The sequence below is a fragment of the Choloepus didactylus genome, chromosome 19 (genome assembly GCF_015220235.1).
Source record: "Choloepus didactylus isolate mChoDid1 chromosome 19, mChoDid1.pri, whole genome shotgun sequence".
Lineage (NCBI taxonomy): Eukaryota > Metazoa > Chordata > Mammalia > Pilosa > Megalonychidae > Choloepus > Choloepus didactylus.
Genome location: NC_051325.1, coordinates 35,595,984 through 35,611,815, shown reverse-complemented (window position 1 = coordinate 35,611,815; position 15,832 = coordinate 35,595,984). Strand labels below are relative to the sequence as shown.

The 15,832-nt window shown below is 37.6% G+C and overlaps 1 protein-coding gene across 2 annotated transcripts in view; it reads right to left on the bottom strand.

Moving 5' to 3' along the window:
• TM9SF4 (transmembrane 9 superfamily member 4) overlaps positions 1-15,832 on the bottom strand; it is a 75,621-nt gene that overhangs the window by 42,609 nt on the left and 17,180 nt on the right. Inside the window, exon 2 of one of the 2 annotated variants that reach the window (XM_037812393.1) lies at positions 2,159-2,278. The exons of the other annotated variant lie outside the window; for it this stretch is intronic. Coding sequence (XP_037668321.1) covers positions 2,159-2,278 — 120 coding nt within the window. The remainder of the gene's footprint in view (positions 1-2,158; positions 2,279-15,832) is intronic. 2 annotated transcript variants of the gene reach the window in all.

Here is a 15,832-nt window from a genome sequence, read left to right as displayed (position 1 = left end):
TAGCTGGTGGTGGATGCCTGAAGCTATCAAACTGCAACCCAGAACCCATGAATCTCGAAGACAGTTGTATAAAAATGTAGCTTATGAGGGGTGACAATGGGATTGAGAAAGCCATAAGGACCACACTCCACTTTGTCTAGTTTATGGTTGGATGAGTAGAAAAATAGGGGAAGGAAACAAACAGACAAAGGTACCCAGTGTTCTTTTTTACTTCAATTGCTCTTTTTCACTCTAATTATTATTCTTGTTATTTTTGTGTGTGTGCTAATGAAGGTGTCAGGGATTGATTTGGGTGATGAATGTACCACTATGTAATGGTACTGTAAACAATCGAAAGTACGATTTGTTTTGTATGACTGTGTGGTATGTGAATATATCTCAATAAAATGAAGATAAAAAAAAAATGGTGGATCTGGGTATCTGGGTGGGATATGGGTATTATTTTTGTAACTGGGTATCTGGGTGAGGTAAGGGTATTATTTTTTATTACTGTGCTATAAATTTGAAAGTATTTCAAAGTTAAAAAAAAAGGTGTTTAACCAGATTTTTCATATAACATAGTATCTATGTTGAGTACCTACCCACAGCTATGTGAATTACTTAAATCTACCCCCAAACTATATTTGCTAATTTTAGATCTGAAGACTCTATCTTTAGTAACATTTATTCTAAATAATTAAAATTTAATAATTAATTAAAAAAAAAAACTAGCTTTAAAACAAAAAAGTGAAAGAGTAAAACATTTCAGGTGAATAATTCAAACGATATAAATGGTTATACTATGAAAAAGAAGACTCCCTCTTACTCCAGCTCCCCAGAGACACTCAGGTCCTTGGACTTCCCTCTGAGACATTTTATCTATTTACAAAAGGAACGGTTTAATGTTATGGCTCTGCCTTGAATACAATAACAAATAGATTTTTATTCCTTCTTCGTGAATTGTGATGGAAAGCCTACCAACTTTGGGCTGGTTACAGCAACTGATTTCCTCTTGATAAGAGGATTTCCTCCACTTCATCAGTTATTTGAAGAATCTGGCCCTCCCTCTTTAGAACACTCATTTATCAGTTCGTAGAATGTGAACACACATGTGGAAGACCTAAACCCTGCTTCCTCTTTTCCTATAATTCCTCTTGTATCTGAATTTTAATTAATCAAAATATAAGAAAGAAAAATATTGTATTACTGGCATAAACTGCCATTCAAAGTTGTTAAAAAAAAAAAGCCCAAACGTGAATTTTTAAAAAACTATGCAGAAAACAGACAATTTTCACACAAAGATATATCAACAAACCAGTCATCAATTTATCTTAGAGGAAGGATAAAGAGATGAGAAATAACGATGGCCATTTCAATATTAGGCTATAATCTTTGAACATAACCGATAATACTTAAATTGGCAATCAAAAGCAATTTAGAAGTTCAGTTTAAAACTAATGACTTTGCCAAAACAACACCGTCAGTTTTGGATATTAAAATGTCTCATATGGATGAAGGGACTATACACAAGAACTGGGGGGGCAATTTGGCACTCTGTACAAAAACCCCTCCTCCCCCCGCCCCAAAGTACAATACTCGTTGATCCTGCATTTCTACTTCTAGAATAGTTCACTTCTTATAATATCAAAATGTCCTGTATTAGGGGAATGGGTAAAATTATGGTATATCCACTTCTGCATTTATATAGTTATTTAAAATGATGATGCAGAGCTATATTTCTTGATAGGAAATATTTGAGCTTTAGTTTTAAGTAGAAAAAGCAGGATTCCCTTTTTTGTTTTAAGTTATCTTTGGGAAAATGTTTAGAAGGCAAAATGGTTTATCTGAATGATGACCTTTTTTGTGTATCTGTATTTTCTAATTTTTCTTTGGTGATTATATAGCATTTAAACCACTTAAGAAAAATATCAAAACAAGGAAAGAAAATTTCACTGTTCTGAACACCTAGGTTAGAATAATCCTAGCTTGGTGTGGAAGGACCTCCACCTGCTGGCCCCAAGGTGCCTTCTAGCAGTTACCTCCCGCCTTTCCTTCCTAAGCCTTCAGGGGCCCCAGCAGTCATCCCTGCCCTCTCCTACCAGCTCAGACAAGGCTGTCTCTAAGCCTTTGCTCAGGCTGTTTCTGATACTTGGACTCACCCTATTCAGGTCCTACCTACCCTTTGAGGTCCAGTTGAAATGTTTCTTCCTTCAAGAACCTTGCTCAGATTCCCACAGGAGGAATTATTCTCTTCCTCCCTTACTTTCCAAGACACTTTGTAAATATCTTTAGGATGGCACTAGAGGCAAGAGGATAGAAACATTACCCGATACCCAAATAAACTTTCACACCTATAAAAAGATTGCATAAAAACAATAAAAAATTGTTGCTTATTTATTTGACAAATATTTTAACCTGTTCTTGTTTAAGGCCCTACTAAAGCACTTCTCATGGTCATTTAAGTATCTGCCGTCCCCTCCACCAGCAATAATCGCTGTCTAGCTTTGTTGATGAGGGTATTCAATAAATCCTTATCACACAAATTAATAATAAACACCAACCAACCTTTGATCTATAAAATTATGAAACCATCCATTTACATCCAAGTTTAATAAATACTATACTATACTTCTTAATCTTTGCAGTATCCACTTGAAAATCTGAAACAAAACAAAACAAACAAACAAAAAACACCTAACATTTAAGGAGTGCTTGACACCCATAGAAAGGTTGAGAATCCCTAAGAACATTTATCATTCTTATACACTATTTGAATGTCTAGATCTATCTGAACCTAGATCAGTTAAAAGTCAGAATTTCTAAGAGATGGAGCCTGGCTTCAGTATTTTTAAAAGGTCTTTAGATCCTTGCTACTGAAAATGAGTTCTTTGGAGAGCATTACCAGCTTTATCTGGAGGCCTGCTAGAAATTCAGACTCTCTGGCCCTGCCCCAGAACTAGTGAATCAGAATCTACATTTCAGCAAGATACTCAAGTTAAAGTTTAAGCAGCACTGCTCTAGGTGATCCTAAAGTACAGTCAGGGTCAAGGCCACTGCTTTGGACAGAAGTATCTGTCCTGCATGATACAGACCCCTTAGAAGGAAGACACTGGGATCTATATTTCCTCTTTTACCTGGTCTAAAACTACAGCCCGACAACAATAGGGAGGCAATTGTCATATCCAGGGGAAAGCACTGAGCCTGTGGCCCCAAAGTAAGGGCGGGGAGTTTTAGCCCTAGCCCTCATGTGTGCAGCCTTGGGTGGTCAACTTTGCTGGGCTCTGTGCCTCAATTACTAGGATGGATTCATATGGTAGAAGTGGGGATCAAAAGAGAACATGGACCTAAAAACACTTAATAACCAGTAAATCATTATCCTTCTGTAGGTACTGTTATTATTTCTTACTATTCAAAAATAAATGTATGTGAATATATCTCAATAAAATTGAATTATTAAAACACATATATATATGTGTGTTCTGACTTTCCCCTCCCAAGAAGCTGGACACCTGACCTCTGTGCCTTATCTGATAATGTGATATGAAGCCAGGGCAAAGGATTACAATCTCCTCGAGTTATCAAGCCAATTAAATCTAAGAAGTTGACTCCAGTTCTACATTCTTTTGAAACAGAATCCTCCAATCTTAGCTAAGATACACCACCCTGGGAAACGCAAGGGCTTCCTGAGAGCTCAGGTTGCAGAGGAATAAAAAGCAAACCCTGAAATACTTCCATACACTTTTGTTCCAAAGTCTCAAGCCAATGGAACAAGTACACACACACCCGAAACAAAAACAAAAAGACACAGTAGTGAGGATAATGCTCACCCTGGTGATAAAATGCTACAATCAACAAGAAGCCACAGACTCACTGAAGATCTACAAAGTGCAAGGCACTATGGCAGCTATGGTCTCTTCCTTCCATTTATGGAGTCCTTGGTCTGTGCTAAGCACTTTACAAACACTGATTTTTATCATCCTCACAACTACAACTATCTAGGGATTTTTGTTATCATTTCATAGATTATTGCCAGTTAAACCAAGATCCAAAGATTAAACAACTTGCTCAAGGTCACCTAACCAGGACGTGGAGGAACAGGTACGTGAGGAAGCGGCACGGCATGTGAGCCATGTTATAAGATGAGGAGCACAGAATGTTGACGTTGATAACAATGACAGGTAATATATACTGAATACTGAGTATGTGCCTGCAACAGCTCCAGTTTCTTTTCATGCAGTGACTCAATCTTCACAACAATTCTATGAGGTAAGAAATTATTATTCCCATTTCACAGACAAGGAAAATGAGGCCCAAAGAGGTGACATAACTTGCTTAAGGTTACAAAGCTACTAGCATGGCTGAACCAGGATTCGAACCCCGGTAGTTTGACCCCAAAGTTCCAGCTCTTACCAGTACAGGCACTGTGTCAGCCTCACATCATGCATATCCCTGAGGAGCTTTCAGCAGTTGGGAGACAGAGACAAGTCACAACACTAGATCCCAGATGCTATGAGTGGGCTAAGGACAGTATGTTGGGAGTCTACAGGAGGAGCAACATACCTGCTCTTGGGGAACTCAAGTCTATTCTAAGGCCTGAAGGAAGAGGAAAGCGAAGGGAGGAGAATTGGTATACCAGGAAGAGAAAATAACAGACACAAAAGCCTGGTGGCAACTATAAGGAGTTTTTGGCAAGTGAAGCGTAGGCTAGTACTTCTCAAAATTCCATCATCTGGAGACCCTGTTAATGCAGATTTTCTATTGGTAGGTCCAGGGTGGAACCTAAGATTCTGCATCTGTAACAAGTTCCAAGAAGAGGCTATTTCTGATCCAAGAACCATCCTTTGAGTAGCAAGCACAAACAGATCTGTGAGAGACGGGAGGCTAGAAAACAGGTGAGGGATACCTCACACAAAGCCACATTGAAGAGTGTGGAGTTTGTCCTCAGTGCAATGGGAAGACACTGAAGAATTTTAAGCAAGGAAGTGGTTTTAAAGTCAGGTGTGTGTGTGTGTGTGTGTTTTGGGGGAGAGGGGGTGAATGCAGTACATTTCTGCTCCAGAGACATTAAGATAGGTGTCTAGATTTGATATCTAATAAGGATAAATGAAGTCATTTATAAATTCTTGGTCAAGTGTGAAGAGGAGCAGCAGCCAGGTGGGAAATCAGAATGGTAGGCAGTGGTTTTCAAATTTTTGAAACAGATTCCCGGGTCCCACCTCCAGAGTGCCTTTAGGTCTGGGGCAGGACACTAGAATTTGCATTTCTAACAAGTTCCCAGGAGATGCTGATACAGCTGATCTCAGGATCACACTTGGAAAACACTGGTATGGTGGAAACAGCACAGGCCTTGGGGGCAATAAAGACATGAGTTCAAATCTCAGACCCACTACTTTCTGGCTGTGTGACTTGGGCAAGTTTTTTATTAACTCTTTGAGCCTCAGGTTTCTTATCTGTAAAATAAGGAAGGGCAGGGTGGTGGTGGTGGGGATTAAATCAAGTACACAAAGCACTCGGCACACAGTAGGTGCTTGATAAAGTAGGGTGGCCTTGTTCTGGGTTGCACTGGAAGGCAGAACCAATGAGTACCCTGCAAGGAAGGGAATGTGGGATCAATCTAAGGAAGCTTCCAACAAGACAGCTATTCAGCCAAGGAAAGGATATCACCATGAGCCACTCAGAAGCTGATGACCATGGGAAGGAGGTGGCAGACAATACCCTGCCCTGGTGAGGAGGGTGAACCAGAAGCTTTAGGACCTCCCTTGAAACTCAAGAAGTTCATGATTCTGTTGAAAATACAGGACATTCCATTAATCCAAGCAACCTAAGAGCAGAAAAATCAAGGCAAAATTTTCACTCAAAACTGAATTTAATAAAGACATTTTCTGAAAGAATCTCAGGGATAAATCCAGGGGTTCAGAGAGGAAAAGTGACATTATCTGCAGAGTGAAGAAAGTCCACTTGCACCAAACCTGGCCCAGTGAGTGATCACAGGTCTGTCACTCAGGTGGGGGTCATGTTCAGGGACAATTTAAGGTCATCATCAGAGATGTCCAAAGAAGAACTGTGCTGCCACAGATTACATTGCTTTTTGTCTCCCTTGACCATCCCTCTCCAATTCTTTTCCTTTCCAATTCTTTGTCTCCCTTGTCCCTCCCCCAATCCAACGGTTTTCCTCTATTAATCCACTGTAGTCAGTTTGATATTTATCCTTTGCTTCAGGATTATTTTGAAAAACAAGAAGGCAGAATAGTTCTAACTAAATACTAAAATATATTATAGAGCTATCTAAATTGTTTGGTATTAGAGAAGACAGGGAAGAACTAAAAATACAAACTGAAATAGAAGTATTAGAAGAAAATATGGATGTGGTTTTAAGTAATTTTGACATGGAAATCTTTCCAAGAGTGAAACAAAATCAGAAGCTATAAAGGAAAAGGATGTATGAAGGATGAAAATGAAAAAGTAAAAAGCTAAATTAAGTAAAAATATCTACACACCCAGCAAGGGGCTAATTTCTTCAATATGCAAAGAGTTCTTACAAACCAATAAAGGACAAATAACCCAAAAGGATATGAATGGGCAATTAAAAAAATAAAGAAAAAAGCTCAAATGGCCAAACACAAAAAGATGCTCAACATCATTCACAATTTTAAAAATGCAAATCAAAATAATGACATCTAATTTTTTAACCTAGCAGAGTCACTAAATTTTAAAAAGTCTGATTACGCTAGATATGGGTAAATTGGGGCAGTGTTTGAGGAGGCCAATTTAGCAATCAATATTTAAACTGAAGGTAGAACTACTTGCCAATATAAATCATTACGTGGTAAAAAAAAAAAAAAAGCAAGATACACAGAAACACATAATGTACACATACACAATAGTATGTGTAACCCATACACAGTAATGAAAACATAATATTATGTTATTATTTGTCTAAATAAATTTTTAAAAAGCATGTACCAAAGCCTGATAAAGCACAAGAAAAGGAAACTAAAGATCAATATCCCTCATGAGCAAAGATGGAAAAATCCTTAACAAAGTATTAGGAAATTGAATCCAGCAACATATAAAAAGGTTTATGCATTATCACCAAGTAGGGTTTATCATAGGAATGTAATATTGGTTTAATGCATGAAAACCAATTAATACAATAAACCATATTAATGGAGAAAAAAATACATAACCACCTCAATGGATGTAGAAAAAGCAACTGACAAAATCCAACACCCATTCATAACAAAAGCTCTAAACAAACTTTCTCAAGTAGATTAAGAGCATGTATGAAAACCCAGAGTTAACAACATACTTAATGGTTAAAAGACAATGCGACAAAACTGGGCGTGGACATTAGCCTTCCCTGCAACCTCAGCTGAATGTCCCAGAGCTGGGAAGGGGGAGCAGTGTGAATTAACAGAGCCCCATTCAGCCATCATTTGAGCAGACTGGGAGCCTCCCAACACAGCCCAGCAGCCCAGAACTGCCCTGGGGGGACGGCACTCACCTGTGACATAGCACAGTCATCCCTCAACAGAGGACCCGGGGTGCACAGCCTGGAAGAGGGGCCCACTTGCAAGTCTCAGGAGCCATACGCCAATACCAAAGACTTGTGGGTCAGTGGCAGAGACAAACTGTGGCAGGACTGAACTGAAGGATTAGACTATTGCAGTAGCTTTAAAACTCTAGGATCATCAGGGAGATTTGATTGTTAGGGCCACCCCCCCTCCCCGACTGCCCAGAAACACGCCCCACATACAGGGCAGGCAACACCAACTACACACGCAAGCTTGGTACACCAATTGGGCCCCACAAGACTCACTCCCCCACTCACCAAAAAGGCTAAGCAGGGGAGATCTGGCTTGTGGAGAACAGGTGGCTCGTGGACGCCACCTGCTGGTTAGTTAGAGAAAGTGTACTCCACGAAGCTGTAGATCTGATAAATTAGAGATAAGGACTTCAACTGGTCTACAAACCCTAAAAGAACCCTATCAAGTTCAGCAAATGCCACGAGGCCAAAAACAACAGAAAATTATAAAGCATATGAAAAAACCAGATGATATGGATAACCCAAGCCCAAGCACCCAAATCAAAAGACCAGAAGAGACACACCTAGAGCAGCTACTCAAAGAACTAAAGATGAACAATGAGACCATAGTACGGAATATGAAGGAAATCAAGAAGACCCTAGAAGAGCATAAAGAAGACATTGCAAGACTAAATAAAAAAATGGATGATCTTATGGAAATTAAAGAAACTGTTGACCAAATTAAAAAGATTCTGGACACTCATAGTACAAGACTAGAGGAAGTTGAACAACGAATCAGTGACCTGGAAGATGACAGAATGGAAAATGAAAGCATAAAAGAAAGAATGGGGAAAAAAATTGAAAAACTCGAAATGGACCTCAGGGATATGATAGATAATATGAAACGTCCAAATATAAGACTCATTGGTGTCCCAGAAGGGGAAGAAAAGGGTAAAGGTCTAGGAAGAGTATTCAAAGAAATTGTTGGGGAAAACTTCCCAAATCTTCTAAACAACATAAATACACAAATCATAAATGCTCAGCGAACTCCAAATAGAATAAATCCAAAAAAACCCACTCCGAGACATATACTGATCACACTGTCAAACATAGAAGAGAAGGAGCAAGTTCTGAAAGCAGCAAGAGAAAAGCAATTCACCACATACAAAGGAAACAGCATAAGACTAAGTAGTGACTACTCAGCAGCCACCATGGAGGCGAGAAGGCAGTGGCACGATATATTTAAAATTCTGAGTGAGAGGAATTTCCAGCCAAGAATACTTTATCCAGCAAAGCTCTCCTTCAAATTTGAGGGAGAGCTTAAATTTTTCACAGACAAACAAATGCTGAGAGAATTTGCTAACAAGAGACCTGCCCTACTGGAGATACTAAAGGGAGCCCTACAGACAGAGAAACAAAGACAGGACAGAGAGACTTGGAGAAAGGTTCAGTACTAAAGAGATTCGGTATGGGTACAATAAAGGATATTAATAGAGAGAGGGAAAAATATGGCAAACATAATCCAAAGGATAAGATGGCCGATTCAAGAAATGCCTTCACGGTTTTAACGTTGAATGTAAATGGATTAAACTCCCCAATTAAAAGATATAGATTCGCAGAATGGATCAAAAAAAATGAACCATCAATATGTTGCATACAAGAGACTCATCTTAGACACAGGGACACAAAGAAACTGAAAGTGAAAGGATGGAAAAAAATATTTCATGCAAGCTACAGCCAAAAGAAAGCAGGTGTAGCAATATTAATCTCAGATAAAATAGACTTCAAATGCAGGGATGTTTTGAGAGACAAAGAAGGCCACTACATACTAATAAAAGGGGCAATTCAGCAAGAAGAAATAACAATCGTAAATGTCTATGCACCCAATCAAGGTGCCACAAAATACATGAGAGAAACATTGGCAAAACTAAAGGAAGCAATTGATGTTTCCACAATAATTGTGGGAGACTTCAACACATCACTCTCTCCTATAGATAGATCAACCAGACAGAAGACCAATAAGGAAATTGAAAACCTAAACAATCTGATAAATGAATTAGATTTAACAGACATCTACAGGACATTACATCCCAAATCACCAGGATACACATACTTTTCTAGTGCTCACGGAACTTTCTCCAGAATAGATCATATGCTGGGACATAAAACAAGCCTCAATAAATTTAAAAAGATTGAAATTATTCAAAGCACATTCTCTGACCACAATGGAATACAATTAGAAGTCAATAACCATCAGAGACTTAGAAAATTCACAAATACCTGGAGGTTAAACAACACACTCCTAAACAATCAGTGGGTTAAAGAAGAAATAGCAAGAGAAATTGCTAAATATATAGAGACGAATGAAAATGAGAACACAACATACCAAAACCTATGGGATGCAGCAAAAGCAGTGCTAAGGGGGAAATTTATAGCACTAAACGCATATATTAAAAAGGAAGAAAGAGCCAAAATCAAAGAACTAATGGATCAACTGAAGAAGCTAGAAAATGAACAGCAAACCAATCCTAAACCAAGTACAAGAAAAGAAATAACAAGGATTAAAGCAGAAATAAATGACATAGAGAACAAAAAAACAATAGAAAGGATAAATATCACCAAAAGTTGGTTCTTTGAGAAGATCAACAAGATTGACAAGCCCCTAGCTAGACTGACAAAATCAAAAAGAGAGAAGACCCATATAAACAAAATAATGAATGAAAAAGGTGACATAACTGCAGATCCTGAAGAAATTAAAAAAATTATAAGAGGATATTATGAACAACTGTATGGCAACAAACTGGATAATGTAGAAGAAATGGACAATTTCCTGGAAACATATGAACAACCTAGACTGACCAGAGAAGAAATAGAAGACCTCAACCAACCCATCACAAGCAAAGAGATCCAATCAGTCATCAAAAATCTTCCCACAAATAAATGCCCAGGGCCAGATGGCTTCACAGGGGAATTCTACCAAACTTTCCAGAAAGAACTGACACCAATCTTACTCAAACTCTTTCAAAACATTGAAAAAAATGGAACACTACCTAACTCATTTTATGAAGCTAACATCAATCTAATACCAAAACCAGGCAAAGATGCTACAAAAAAGGAAAACTACCGGCCAATCTCCCTAATGAATATAGATGCAAAAATCCTCAACAAAATACTTGCAAATCGAATCCAAAGACACATTAAAAAAATCATACACCATGACCAAGTGGGGTTCATTCCAGGCATGCAAGGATGGTTCAACATAAGAAAAACAATCAATGTATTACAACACATTAAAAACTCGAAAGGGAAAAATCAATTGATCATCTCAATAGATGCTGAAAAAGCATTTGACAAAATCCAACATCCCTTTTTGATAAAAACACTTCAAAAGGTAGGAATTGAAGGAAACTTCCTCAACATGATAAAGAGCATATATGAAAAACCCACAGCCAGCATAGTACTCAATGGTGAGAGACTGAAAGCCTTCCCTCTAAGATCAGGAACAAGACAAGGATGCCCGCTGTCACCACTGTTATTCAACATTGTGCTGGAAGTGCTAGCCAGGGCAATCCGGCAAGACAAAGAAATAAAAGGCATCCAAATTGGAAAAGAAGAAGTAAAACTGTCATTGTTTGCAGATGATATGATCTTATATCTAGAAAACCCTGAGAAATCAACGATACACCTACTAGAGCTAATAAACAAATTTAGCAAAGTAGTGGGATACAAGATTAATGCACATAAGTCAGTAATGTTTCTATATGCTAGAAATGAACAAACTGAAGAGACACTCAAGAAAAAGATACCATTTTCAATAGCAACTAAAAAAATCAAGTACCTAGGAATAAACTTAACCAAAGATGTAAAAGACCTATACAAAGAAAACTACATAACTCTACTAAAAGAAATAGAAGGGGACCTTAAAAGATGGAAAAATATTCCATGTTCATGGATAGGAAGGCTAAATGTCATTAAGATGTCAATTCTACCCAAACTCATCTACAGATTCAATGCAATCCCAATCAAAATTCCAACAACCTACTTTGCAGACTTGGAAAAGCTAGTTATCAAATTTATTTGGAAAGGGAAGATGCCTCGAATTGCTAAAGACACTCTAAAAAAGAAAAACGAAGTGGGAGGACTTACACTCCCTGACTTTGAAGCTTATTATAAAGCCACAGTTGCCAAAACAGCATGGTACTGGCACAAAGATAGACATATAGATCAATGGAATCGAATTGAGAATTCAGAGATAGACCCTCAGATCTATGGCCGACTGATCTTTGATAAGGCCCCCAAAGTCACCGAACTGAGCCATAATTGTCTTTTCAACAAATGGGGGTGGGAGAGTTGGATATCCATATCCAAAAGAATGAAAGAGGACCCCTACCTCACCCCCTACACAAAAATTAACTCAAAATGGACCAAAGATCTCAATATAAAAGAAAGTACCATAAAACTCCTAGAAGATAATGTAGGAAAACACCTTCAAGACCTTGTATTAGGAGGCCACTTCCTAGACTTTACACCCAAAGCACAAGCAACAAAAGAGAAAATAGATAAATGGGAACTCCTCAAGCTTAGAAGTTTCTGCACCTCAAAGGAATTTCTCAAAAAGGTAAAGAGGCAGCCAACTCAATGGGAAAAAATTTTTGGAAACCATGTATCTGACAAAAGACTGATATCTTGCATATACAAAGAAATCCTACAACTCAATGACAATAGTACAGACAGCCCAATTATAAAATGGGCAAAAGATATGAAAAGACAGTTCTCTGAAGAGGAAATACAAATGGCCAAGAAACACATGAAAAAATGTTCAGCTTCACTAGCTATTAGAGAGATGCAAATTAAGACCACAATGAGATACCATCTAACACCGGTTAGAATGGCTGCCATTAAACAAACAGGAAACTACAAATGCTGGAGGGGATGTGGAGAAATTGGAACTCTTATTCATTGTTGGTGGGACTGTATAATGGTTCAGCCACTCTGGAAGTCAGTCTGGCAGTTCCTTAGAAAACTAGATATAGAGCTACCATTCGATCCAGCGATTGCACTTCTCGGTATATACCCGGAAGATCGGAAAGCAGTGACACGAACAGATATCTGCACGCCAATGTTCATAGCAGCATTATTCACAATTGCCAAGAGATGGAAACAACCCAAATGTCCTTCAACAGATGAGTGGATAAATAAAATGTGGTATATACACACGATGGAATACTACGCGGCAGTAAGAAGGAACGATCTGGTGAAACATATGACAACATGGATGAACCTTGAAGACATAATGCTGAGCGAAATAAGCCAGGCACAAAAAGAGAAATATTATATGCTACCACTAATGTGAACTTTGAAAAATGTAAAACAAATGGTTTATAATGTAGAATGTAGGGGAACTAGCAGTAGAGAGCAATTAAGGAAGGGGGAACAATAATCCAAGAAGAACAGATAAGCTATTTAACGTTCTGGGGATGCCCAGAAATGACTATGGTCTGTTAATTTCTGATGGATGTAGTAGGAACAAGTTCACTGAAATGTTGCTATATTATGTAACTTTCTTGGGGTAAAGTAGGAACATGTTGGAAGTTAAGCAGTTATCTTAGGTTAGTTGTCTTTTTCTTACTCCCTTGCTATGGTCTCTTTGAAATATTCTTTTATTGTATGTTTGTTTTCTTTTTAACTTTTTTTTTCATACAGTTGATTTGAAAAAAGAAGGGAAAGTTAAAAAAAAAAAAAAAAAAAGAAAAAAGACAAACAAGGAAAAAAAAAAAAAAAAGATGTAGTGCCCCCTTGAGGAGCCTGTGGAGAATGCAGGGGTATTCGCCTACCCCACCTCCATGGTTGCTAACATGACCACAGACATAGGGGACTGGTGGTTTGATGGGTTGAGCCCTCTACCATAAGTTTTACCCTTGGGAAGACGGTTGCTGCAAAGGAGAGGCTAGGCCTCCCTGTATTTGTGCCTAAGAGTCTCCTCCTGAATGCCTCTTTGTTGCTCAGATGTGGCCCTCTCTCTCTGGCTAAGCCAACTTGAAAGGTGAAATCACTGCCCTCCCCCCTACGTGGGATCAGACACCCAGGGAAGTGAATCTCCCTGGCAACGTGGAATATGACTCCCGGGGAGGAATGTAGACCCGGCATCGTGGGACGGAGAACATCTTCTTGACCAAAAGGGGGATGTGAAAGGAAATGAAATAAGCTTCAGTGGCAGAGAGATTCCAAAACGAGCCGAGAGATCACTCTGGTGGGCACTCTTACGCACACTTTAGACAACCTTTTTTAGGTTCTAAAGAATTGGGGTAGCTGGAGGTGGATACCTGAAACTATTAAACTACAACCCAGAACCCATGAATCTCGAAGACAGTTGTATAAAAATGTAGCTTATGAGGGGTGACAGTGGGATTGGGAATGCCATAAGGACCAAACTCCACTTTGTCTAGTTTATGGATGGATGTGTAGAAAAGTAGGGGAAGCAAACAAACAGACAAAGGTACCTAGTGTTCTTTTTTACTTCAATTGCTCTTTTTCACTCTAATTATTATTCTTGTTATTTTTGTGTGTGTGCTAATGAAGGTGTCAGGGATTGATTTAGGTGATGAATGTACAACTATGTAATGGTACTGTAAACAATCGAAAGTACAATTTGTTTTGTATGACTGCGTGGTATGTGAATATATCTCAATAAAATGATGATTAAAAAAAAAAAAAAAAAAAGAAAAAAAAAAAGAAAAGTAGGGGAAGGAAACAAACAGACAAAGGTACCCAGTGTTCTTTTTTACTTCAATTGCTCTTTTTCACTCTAATTATTATTCTTGTTATTTTTGTGTGTGTGCTAATGAAGGTGTCAGGGATTGATTTAGGTGATGAATGTACAACTATGTAATGGTACTGTAAACAATCGAAAGTACAATTTGTTTTGTATGACTGCGTGGTATGTGAATATATCTCAATAAAATGATGATTAAAAAAAAAAAAAAAAAAAGACAATGCTTTCCCCCTAAGATCAGGAATAAGCCAGTGCACTGAAGTAAATTAATTAATTAAAGCCATTCAGACTAGAAAGACAAGTAAATGTGTCTTTATTTGCAGATCACATGATCGCTATGTAGAAAATCCTAAGGAATCCACAAAACAACTACTAGAACTAATTAACAAGTCAAGCAAGATCACAGAATACAAGGTCAATACGTAAAAATCAATTGTATTTCTACATACTAGCAACAAACAATCCAAAAATAAAATTAAGAAAACAGTTCCATTTACAATAGCATGAAAAATAATAAAATACTTAGGAATTAATATTTTTAAATGACTTGAATACTGAAAATCATAAAACATTGCTAAAAGAAGTGAAAGATCTAAGTAATTGGAGATACTCTTTGTTCATGGATTGGAAGACTCAATAGTTAGGATGGCAATTCTCCCCAAAGTGTTCTACAGGTTTAATGCAATCTCTATTAAAATTCCAGCAGGCTTTTTTGTAGAAACTGAAGAGGTGATCTTAAAAATATATATAGAAATAAAAAGGACTCAATCCAAAACAACTTTAAAAAAAAAACAAAATTTGAGGATTTATACTACACAACTTCTAAACATATTATAAAGCTACAGATATCAAAAGTGTGGTAAGAACAGGCATATAGAGCAATGGAACAGAATTGAGAGACTGTAGATACAAATCCTTACATTTACAATAAATTGATTTTCAACAAGGTTGCCAAGGGAATTCAATAGGGAAAGGACAGTTCTTTTCAACAAATGGCGCTTGGACAACTGGGTATCCATATGCAAAAGAGACCTCACACACACATGCAAATTAATTCAAAATGGATCAAAGACCTAAATATAAAAGCTAAAACTATAAAACTTCTAGGAAAAAAGATAGGAGAAAATATTCATGACCTTGGGTTAGGCAAAGATGTCTTAAATATAATAGCAGGCACAATTAATAAGAGAAAGTTGATAAATTCTATTTCATAAAAATTTTAAACTTTCATGCTTTAAAAGATACCATTAAGAAAATGAAAGGCAAGCCACAGAAATGGAGAAAAATCTTTGCAAAGCACATATCTGATAAGGGACTTGTATCTAGAATATATAAAGAACTCTTAAAACATAATACTGAGACAAACAATCCATATACAGATGGATATACAGATAGCTAATAAGTATATTAAATGATGTTCAACATCATTAGTCATTAGGGAAATGCAAATCAAAACCACAATGAGGTATCACTATATACCTACTAGAATGGCTAAACTCAAAATGATAGACATTAACAAGGGTTGATGAAGATGTGGAGAAAACTGGCATGCTCAT